Here is a 10,204-nt window from a genome sequence, read left to right on the forward strand (position 1 = left end):
ACGTGTGCATCCGGCTCGCTGACATACGCTAGGTTCTATGCACATCTTACTATCGATTCATGGAGACCACGTGCGCGTCAGGACTGCAACACCGGGGGAGCCGGGGAGAGTGCCGTCCTGGACAGCGGCGAGGAAGCGTGCGTCGGCACAGACAACGGTGGGGTTTCATGCTCTTTTGTCGGCGAGGTCACTTGGCGCGTGCTTGTGGCCATCTCCAACAAAGGTTCTGATGCACGAAGGGACTGTGTCTCTTGCTCTGACGAGCCTCCACTGCTTTCTTCTTCTTGCGTGTGCGATTTCTCTGTGGTCTGCCGCGGCACTGTGCGATTGTTTTTGCTTGGCGAGGCAAGCCCATTCGCTGCTGCTTCCTTACGACGCATAAGCAGGTACCGCTGGCGGCATTGATGGTACGAACGCGTACCGACAGCCCGCGCTACATGCTCCCACCGCTGCCCATGCTCTTTAATGGCACGACGCAGCTTGGTGTCCTCCTCGGCGGACCAACGCACGTACGGCAGCCGCTTTTCTGGGCTGTGCTGGCTGCCCCCACTGGACGGTCGTGGCTTGCTGGCCGAGGCTGGGGCACGTGGCACAGGGACTGGCGACCACGTCCCACTGGTCGGCGCCGCGTAGGAGCCCGAATGCGTGCGGCGATGATGCGACGAGGCATAGGCGGGTGCATGCGAGTGAACGTGTGTGGGACTGGAAGGATGCTCGATAGCAGCATGGTGCGCGAGCACATCCAAGGCAGATGGCAGCGGGGCATCGTCCATCGTGCTGCTACCGCTTCCCATACGACGCCGCTTCGGACTGCCATAGGCCTGGGATACAGCGCCTGGTGTAAGTGAGGTAGGAACGCGTGCCCAAGGCGATGCACGTGTGGGACTGGTGTTGGTATCCGCGTATCTGCTCGAGGGCGCATGGGAATGCGAATACGACATAGGGCCCAAGGACTGTGCAGCATGCAAAAGATCATCGAGACCGCTGGAATAGTGTGACGACGAAGGCACACTTCGTGCTGACATAGGCGCATAGGGGCTGCTGTGCATATCGTCCGTACGGTGTAGTGATGTGGGCGTATGTGGGTAGGACTCGTACGAGGATTGAGAGGGGATCTTGGCCGTAGCATGCTGTCGATGAGGCGTTGTTGGCATCACATCATGCTTCATCGGCGATACATCTGCGGTAGAGGAAGGTCGTGAAGCATGACGTAGTGTGCGAAGCATGCGTGTCGCCAACAGTAAGTGCTCGGCCGTGGCATCGCCCATGGTCGCTTCGCGGCGACGTGGCTTGGCCAGTGGCGTACGTGTGCCATGCCGCGAAGGCGTAAGTACGTCGCTCATATCGTCCTCATGGTTGGCACGAAGCAGCAAGGGCCTCAGCGTTTTGAGTTCAGACTCCAGTCGCGCTACTTGCGCCTCGGCATCCTTCACGCGCTGGCGTAGGTACCGCTTATCAGCCAGCAGCTTGGTACGCTCCATATTTGTAGGCGATGTAGGCGCACGTCGGGCCTCCTCTTCGTCATCCAACGATGGCATGGAGTACCGTGTCGTCGCCGACGTCGCCTTTTCGTCATGGGAGTGCAGCGAGGCGCGTGAGATCATATCACTGAGCATTTTGGACTGACTCTTGGAGCCTGACAATTCCACTTCTAGTCGTGCCTTGATATCGCGCTCCGCCTGGAGCATATGTGAGTAGGAAATACGTAACGAGGAAAACAGGGAGAGCGATGCGAGGCGCGTGACTCGCAGCAAATGCTTTAGGTGTTCACGACTGTCTTCCTGCTGCCGCATCCGCTTTAGCAGGTGAAGAAGGCACGTAGCAAGGACCTGTTCGCGTGCCGAAGCCTCCTCTGGCAACGACGTCGGTGGCTGCCATGCTGCCACGCCGTCGTCGGGGCCCATGGAGTATCCATACGACGTAAGGAGCGATGCCAAATCGGCCCACTCCGAAGATTGTGTGTCCAAGCCGGTACCTGTCTTGGCATCCATATCGGCTGTCTCATCTAACTCCATGAGCATCTGCATCTCTTGCTCCATGGTACCGAGACCCAAACCCACTTGGGGGAACGTCAAGTGGCCACTTATGGCGCCTGGCACATTGTCCAGCGCTGGCGCATGGCCAAGAATCGGCGATGGTGTCCGAGGCGACACGGAGGATGTGGGCTCCGTCCCCGTATCGGTATGCTGGTGCGCTGAAGATGGCTGCGTCTCATCGCCTGAGAAGCTTGCACGCCGCGGCGGTATGGATAGCGGCATCAGCTGTGATGGCTGTGGATGTGCGATATCCATAGGCTCCGACATGATGGCGTCGCCTACAGTCACTTTGATAACGCGAACCACGTCTCCGCACGCCGGCCAAATACGATGTACAAAGAAAAGGTGGAAAGCACAGCACGGCGGCCGCCCTACGAACGATGCCACATTCGCTCCAGCAGGCAGGTGGAGGTTGTATAAGTCTACATCTTACCTACGGGGCAGTGCTAACATGTCACAACACCTCCGAGTGGCATCTGGCTCAACTCTGACCGTGTCGTCTCACGTGAGAATCCACGTGGCAGTCACGGGCGGCGCGCGTTGGTCAGGGCTGGCCCCCGCTGGCTGGCGAGTGAGCGTGCGCGGCGGCGACGAGGTTCGACGACGAGATCCCTGCAGCACTCGCGCCTTAGCACGAATGTTGCTTGACATACAGCGCAAGTTTTTCTCGCGATCGGAGCGGGTCAAGTCGGTGGACTTCCATCCGACGGAGCCCTGGCTTCTCGCGGGTTTGTACGATGGCACTGTGTTCATTTGGAACTATGAGACGGGTGCGGTCGTCAAGACGTTTGAAGTGGCAGATGTGCCTGTCCGCTGCGTACGCTTCATAGCGCGCAAGAACTGGTTCCTTGCGGGCTCTGACGACTTTTTTGTGCGCTGCTACAACTACAACACGCACGAGAAGGTGACGTCGTTTGAGGCGCATCCGGACTATATCCGCAGCATTGCTGTGCATGCCACGGGCTCGTATGTGCTTACAGCCGGTGATGATATGACGATCCGTCTGTGGGACTGGGAGAAGAACTGGCGTCTTGTGCAGACGTTCGAGGGTCACACCCACTTTGTGATGGACTTGTGCTTCAATCCGAAGGACTCCAACTCGTTTGCGTCTGCCTCCCTAGATCGGACTGTCAAGGTGTGGACACTCGGTGCGCCACAGGCCAACTTTACCTTGGAAGCACATGAGAAAGGTGTGAACTCTGTGAACTACTACCATGGGGGCGACAAGCCATACATGATTACGACTAGTGACGATAAGACTGTGCGCATTTGGGACTACCTGAGCAAGTCGTGTGTGCAGACTCTCACAGGCCATGCGTCCAATGTATCGTTCGCCGTGTTCCATCCCTCACTGCCGCTTATCATCTCGGGCTCCGAGGACGGGTCGGTGAAGTTGTGGCATGCGAATACGTACCGTCTAGAGTCGACGTTGGACTATGGCTTGGAACGTGTGTGGTGCATTGCGTACAAGAAGAACAGCCACGATATTGCGCTGGGTTATGATGAAGGTGCTGTGGTTGTCAAGCTCGGGAAGGAAGATCCATGCATTAGTATGGACCAGAGTGGCAAGGTCGTATATGCACGGAATGCCGAAGTGTTGGGCACAAATGTCGCGACTCTCACGGAAGAAGAGCTGGTGGATGGTGAGCGTTTGCGCATTACCACACGTGAGCTCGGTACGACGGAAGTGTACCCGCAGCTGCTGGAGCACTCGCCCAACGGCCGTTTTGTGACGGTGTGTGGTGACGGTGAGTATACCATCTACACAGCGCTGGCATGGCGTAACAAGGCCTTTGGCGCCGCCCTGGGCTTTGCTTGGGCGTCTGACTCGAACACGTATGCGATTCGGGAGGACTCATCGACGCGTGTGCGCGTGTTTAAAAACTTCAAGGAGCAAAGTGGACTGGTCCTTGTGAACTATGTGGTGGAAGGCATTGCTGGCGGCGCTCTACTGGCCGTGATTGGTGTGGGCTTCGTGTGCTTCTATGACTGGAGCACAGGTGCGCTGATCCGCCGTATCAACGTGGAGGCTCGGCAAGTCATGTGGTCGCAAACGAATGAGCTGGTCGTGATTACGACGGCTGACTCGTTCTACGTCCTTCGATTCCACCGTGCTGCGTACGATGCGTACATGGCAAGTGGCGTGCAAGACGATAGCGAAGGCTACGAGGATGCGTTCGAGGTGATTGCCGAGATTCACGAGTCTGTGCGCACGGGCCGCTGGACAGGCGAATGCTTCATCTACACCAATGCGGCCAACCGTCTGCAGTACTTTATTGGCGAGCAGTCGTACACTATCCGTCCCTGCGACTTTGAGCTGTATGTACTGGGCTACCTGCCGCAGCTGAGCTGCGTGTTTGCTGCGGATAAGGATATGAATGTGTACAGCTTTGTGCTGTCGCTTTCTGTGGTAGAGTACCAAACGGCTATTTTGCAGGGCGACATGGAGCATGCCCATGCACTGCTCCCGAAGGTGCCGCATCAGCACCGCGGCAAGGTCGCCAAGTTCCTGGAGGCGCAGTCCATGCCCGAGCTGGCGCTGCAAGTGGCCGTGGATCCGGACCACAAGTTTGACTTGGCTGTCCAGCTGGGCGAGTTCGAGGTGGCGCTGGATATCGCACGCAGCGGTCCTGCATCCGGCGCGGAGATGCGTTGGCGCCGGATTGGCGATCAAGCGCTGGCACGCTGGAACGTCCCGCTGGCCCAAGAATGCTTCGAGCATGCGAACGATATCCACTCGCTCTTCCTTATCGGCACCGCGACGCAAGACGAGGTGCTGTTACGTCACGTGGCGGAAGCCGCCCAGGCCAAGGGCGAGCTGAACCTCGCGATCACCGCCCTGCTCCAGGTGCAAGACACAGGCGCTGTTGTGGAACTGCTGCGTTCCGCGGACCGTGTGCCAGAGGCTGCATTGTTTGCACGAACGTATGCGCCTCACCTCGTTCCCAGCATCGTGGATGCGTGGAAGCAGGCGTTTGCGACGCAGCCGAGTGCTAAGCAGCAGGCCATGGGTGAGCGCATTGGCCATCCACACACGATGCCATCGTTGTTCCCGGAGGGCGGATACTAATCGTATGCCGCGTCTGTAGGTACCTATATATCATCCATACAGGACGAATCTTTTTCCACGATGACGTAGTGTACATGCAAAGCGTACTGCTTAATCTGCCTCGGTGTCTTGCGTGCCAGCAGGCTCATCATACTTTCCTTGTGGTTGTTGTTGTTGTTGCTGCTGCCGCATCCAACTCGCTTGGAAAGCGCGGTTCATCTCGGATGGTAGCGTCCCGTAGGGCATCCCCAGGGAGGGGTCCGCAAACACCATTTGCAAATGCCGACGCAGCTCCACAATGCCGCGGTTGCTGTACACGCAAAACATCTGGCGCTGGTGATGATTGAATTCCTAAAGGGTGAGCCGTTCGTTCCACATACTTTCGGGGGCGTGCGGCACATGGCTTGGAGTCGTGGCCGTTGGAACGCTGGCACGCCCGTGAGACTCAAGTGCATGAGCCGAGGCAATCGCAATACCAGCCAAAAAATTGCCGGCACAGTGATGTTGTGGCAGTACGACAAGTGGACGCGTTCCAGGTTGGTATGCCGTTCGACCAAGCCATAAATAGCCGTATCTGAGAGGGAGGTGACCTGCAACTCGTTAGTACGTTGGCACGTACTCGGACCAAGCCAATGCGACGAAGCTTGGGAAGATTGGCTGCGAGCGCAATCACACTTGCATCTGTAAGACGTACACAGCATGCGAGGTCCAAGTATCGCAGACGTGTGCAATGCTGCGCCAAGTGGATCACCGCGGGGTCCGTGATACTGTGTGTGAGCGTGGTGGGTACTTACTTTTCCATATGTGCCAGGTGCAAATGTTGGAGTTGCCGGCCCAACGATGCTATCGCATACACGCTCTCGTCCGTCAGGTTGGTGCACTTGGCCAGGGATAGGTTGCGTAGGCGCGGTGCATGAGCAACAATGGCCCGCACAGCCTCGTCGGTAATTTGCGCACACCCTGTCAGATCTAGCATTCGAAGATGCTCGCATACGTGGAACGTTGGCGGATGCTGGGATGATGCCCGCAGTAAGGTATCATGGAGCGATGTTGTAGGGAACGCGCCATCTGTGATTTGCGTGCAATACGCCAGCTTCAGCTCACGCACGACATTGGGGCGAAGCCAGATCCATTGTACACTGGTATCATCAATTTGTGGGCACTGTGCCACGTCAATTTCTAGCAGGATAGGACACTGCTGCAAGAGTGCGATAAGGGCTTGGCTGTTCATATGCGCACAGTAGGCCAGCTTGATGCGGCGCAGCATATGACAGCACTCTGCCAATGCTTGCACACCCGCACTCGTCACCAGTCGGCAGCCTGTGATATTGATCCCTTGCAATCGTCCACACGTTTGGGCAATCACATAGAGCGTAGCATCGGTCACCTGCTCGACCCAGCTGACATCCATTGCGACCAATTGCGGCGTGTTTTGCAGGACGCGCGAGAGCGTGGCATCTGTGACCTGCGTACACTCGGACAGTGTAAGGCGCTCCAGGCGCCGACAGGCGGCCATACGCCCAAAGAGCTGATCGTCCAACTCGCCAGCGAGCAGACTGAAATTCAACCGGCGGATGTAGCTGGCATAGGGAAACAGTGCTTCCGGCTGGATCATGACATGGATGAGCTTAAAGAGCGTTGACAGGCGATAAAAGGAGGGACGGTACCATAGTACTTGCACACCACACACGCACCAGCGGCGGCAGACAAGCAAGCATGCTTGCAAGTCTTGCTGGGACAGCAAGACGTACCGAAATATTTGCAGCAAAATCTCGCGAGGTAGCTCCGCATAGCTGTTGGAGGTCCGACTGGACGAGTCATGCAGAAGGCCCGAGTCACTAAGCGGTGGCGCCTCGCTCACACCGCTTACAGGCATCTCATAAATGTCCAACGGATCGGACTCTGATCCTGTCGATGGCGACATGGGCGTCGCGGCCCCACGCACGACCGACCTAGCGATGGATGGAGCTGATGTCATGCGCACTTCCTCCATGGACATGGCGTCCATGGCGCGTCGTATTGTCCCCCGTTGTGGTGCACGTCAACGCTGCCTTGCTGTGACGGAAGGCGTCGGTGGTGCCTGAGGGCTTGGTGTAAAGTCGACGGCCGCCCTTGCGGAGTAGGTAACGACAGGCCCTGCGACGCTGTGCTGAGTCAGCGGGGCTGGGCGCCGCACGCCCCAGATGGTTCCTCCACGGCAGGGTCTTTTATTCACTACGTTTGAGCTCAGTCATGAGGTCTGTGAGGCTCTCCCACTCCGGCTCGTCCTCAAAACTATCGCGTGTGCGGGCCATGAAGTTGCGTACGAGTGTACGTGCGCGGAATTTCCAGTCGGGCATCGCCGCCTCGCTCTGACCTGGCGCCGCCGCTTGATCGCCGAGGTTCATTAGCACATCGCAAAGTTCCTGCAGCTCCTCCACCGCCAGGGCCCAGGTGCGCTTGTCGGTGACCACGTCTGTTGACTCTGGATCACCCAGACCACACTGGAAGCTCTGGACACGAGCTTGCAGCACGTCGCGGTACTCACCTGCCGAGAAAAGAAGTCGCGCATAACTCTGCCAAATCGCAGCATCTGTCGAGAAACGCGGTAGCAAGGTATCTTGGAACAAGCGGGTCACGGCCGGTCGCAAGGCCTCGCCTATGTCCGTGCTGCGTGTGCTTGGATCTTCATCCGCCGCGGGCGCTCGAATCACAGCGTCGACGAGCTTGTTGAGCACATCCAAGTCGACCACGTTCTTTGCATCGCCTGCTGTCGCAGCGCTGCTGCTCGCCTCCCGGAACCGAATTTCAATCACGCGCGCAAAAGCCCGCGTAGCTTCTCGCAGCATACCGACGTCAATGGACACAACCATATAATTCGCCCATACACGCCACGACTCAAACTGGTACTTCAACGAGATGCCAAGCGCTTTGTGTGCCAGGAGACGCAGCTCAAACGCACCTTCGCTGGTTCCTGTGATGGCACTCGTGCTAAGCGCAGCCGCACCTTCGTCATCTTCTGACTCGGACATGACCGACACGCCCGAGTCATGCGCCGTGCCGACACTGGCCGCATTGCTCTCCTCGTCGTCTGGCGCTTCCTCCAAGACTGTATCCAGACGTGGCACTTGCGTGGCATGCATGCGCAAGTAACAGCTGGCCAGGTTGTTCCAGCTTTCTCCATCCTCTTCTTCTAGTGATGTACACTTACGGAACGCCGCCGCCCCTTCGAGCCATTTTTCCTGGCGCATATAGCTGCAGCCCAGCATGAACCAGCTGCGAGTATACAGTGCATTGATACGCACCGCGCGGCGGAGCCACATAGACGCCTGATCAAAGGCACTAAGGGCAAAGTGGTAGCCGCCCAACGAACGTGCTGCCCGCGCGGACGTCGAGCCTGATACATCCCATGCCTGGAGATAGTGTGATTCCGCTTCGGCAGGCTGCAAGTCGCCTAAAAGGCACCACAACTTGGCTGCACGAGCGCGGACAAACCGCGTGCGCGGAACACGGCTCGCTGCTGTGGCAATACGTTTCTCCTGCAGCTGGACATCCGCCTCAGTCTTACGACCTTCCAGAAGGTCCCGCACCACCTCAATACCTTCTTCCTGCCGGCCCAGTAGGCCCAGACACTGCACCACATCTTCCCACAGTTCAATCTGCTCAAAGATTTCCAGGGCACTACGCAGCACACCGAGGGATACAAAGCGACGTGCGAGCTCTGCCTGCATCGCCCACTTCGCCGGAAGTTCCAAGGCGTGGAAGAACCGCAACCGCTCACGCAGACTCGAGTCGTTGGTCGGCATCTGATCAATCAGCGCTTGCAATTGCAGCGTACTGCGCTCCACTGTACGTGTTCGTGCAGCTTCCAACCGAGATCGAAGCAGCAAGCTCATGGTATGTACACTCCAATTCTGTGGGTGCGAAATCACTCGCTCGACAAATGCTGACATCTGCTCAGACGTGAGGCCATGTGATGCCTGTGTATTGTGGATGTTCAGGCACAGAGCAAGTAATGTGCACTGATCCGTCACGGCCAGCGGCGGCTGGGCGCCAGGCTGCAAGTGCGAGAGAGAGCCTGCGCCATCGCCCGGTGCTGTGGAGGTGAATTGCGTCTGCTCCAGGAGCGTATCGTCGTTGAGCGAGTACGTGGCTGGCTGGTGGTCCACTTGCTTCTCTGGATCGACACTGGCCTGCCACCCAGAGTTCACCGGGTTCGGCTCCGTGTCTTTCTTGGTCGCAGGCGTCGTTTCGTCAGCACGATCCGCACCGGCTTCGCGTGATTCTGCCAGAAGGACCAGCTGCGTCTTGGCCTCTTTCTGCCACTTTGTCCGCTTCCCCAGCGCTCCACTCAGCTCGTACACCAGTCCATTCGCTTTGGCCGCATCAATGAGCCGTTCTGACGACGTGCGATCGTGACCTGCACGTTGATACGCTAGCGCCGTCTCTAGAATCACACGCGAACGTAGTGCATCCCATGCATACTTCTCGCCCTGCGACGATGCTTTCGCTGCATGTGCCTCCATCTTTTCGGCCATCGCATCCACGGCATGCATCAGCGACGCCTCGCATTCGACCGCCTCGTCTAGGATACGAAGATGCACAGATCGTGCACGGAGGCGCCACCATGGTAGCGAAGGTAGCGTCGATGCAGCATCGGCTTTATGCAATGCATCGAGCGCCAGGAGCGAGAACACAAGGTAAAACGAACCTTCACACAAATGGTACGCTGGCTCGCCATGGTACGTCAGGTACTCCAGACTTGAGGCGTGCAGGACACGCGCAGGCATCGCATCCTTTTCCTCTTCGTCAACTGAGCGAGGACCAAATGCTTGTGGGACGCATGCACGTAGCCAGTCTATAGGCTGCATCGCCAATGCTGGCCCTGTCCAGTTGAGCTGTACAAAGGCATGCAACGACGCGACAGCGATCCCCAGCACCTCCTGCTTAGAGCCAGGCAAAGGCACTGAAACTTTGTTAAAAGGTACCACGACATCCTTCGAGGACGACGCCCCCTGCAATGTCGTCTGCAAGGCCTGCGCAATCGGCGCAAGCATCGCGCGCGCCGTGGGCGATCGCAAGACCTGCGTCAATTCGCCTTGCACGACATCGGCTAGGACTGGTGCATCCTCGCGCGATG

The 10,204-nt window shown here is 57.9% G+C and overlaps 4 protein-coding genes across 4 annotated transcripts; 1 reads left to right on the forward strand and 3 right to left on the reverse strand.

Annotated features, from left to right (window-relative positions):
• Nucleotides 1-77: 77 nt before the first annotated feature.
• Nucleotides 78-2,303, reverse strand: Malapachy_2670 (myb-like dna-binding domain containing protein; the record flags this gene model as incomplete). The annotated part of the gene is made up of 1 exon (XM_018137158.1): nt 78-2,303. The coding sequence occupies one exon, from the start codon at nt 2,301-2,303 to the stop codon at nt 78-80; it is 2,226 nt and encodes a 741-aa protein (XP_017992950.1).
• A 370-nt stretch (nt 2,304-2,673) lies between these two features.
• Malapachy_2624 (coatomer beta subunit) lies at nt 2,674-5,106 on the forward strand (the record flags this gene model as incomplete). The annotated part of the gene is made up of 1 exon (XM_018137112.1): nt 2,674-5,106. The coding sequence occupies one exon, from the start codon at nt 2,674-2,676 to the stop codon at nt 5,104-5,106; it is 2,433 nt and encodes an 810-aa protein (XP_017993237.1).
• Nucleotides 5,107-5,196: 90 nt separating this feature from the next.
• Nucleotides 5,197-7,093, reverse strand: Malapachy_2646 (rni-like protein; the record flags this gene model as incomplete). The annotated part of the gene is made up of 4 exons (XM_018137134.1): nt 5,197-5,436; nt 5,466-5,675; nt 5,705-5,852; nt 5,880-7,093. 4 exons carry the CDS (start codon nt 7,091-7,093, stop codon nt 5,197-5,199), a joined length of 1,812 nt encoding a protein of 603 aa, XP_017993359.1.
• Nucleotides 7,094-7,126: 33 nt separating this feature from the next.
• On the reverse strand, nt 7,127-7,472 carry Malapachy_2655 (hypothetical protein; the record flags this gene model as incomplete). The annotated part of the gene is made up of 2 exons (XM_018137143.1): nt 7,127-7,275; nt 7,304-7,472. The coding sequence occupies 2 exons, from the start codon at nt 7,470-7,472 to the stop codon at nt 7,127-7,129; spliced, it is 318 nt and encodes a 105-aa protein (XP_017992859.1).
• Nucleotides 7,473-10,204: the final 2,732 nt, after the last annotated feature.

This window comes from Malassezia pachydermatis, assembly GCF_001278385.1.
Source record: "Malassezia pachydermatis strain CBS 1879 chromosome Unknown scaffold2, whole genome shotgun sequence".
Lineage (NCBI taxonomy): Eukaryota > Fungi > Basidiomycota > Malasseziomycetes > Malasseziales > Malasseziaceae > Malassezia > Malassezia pachydermatis.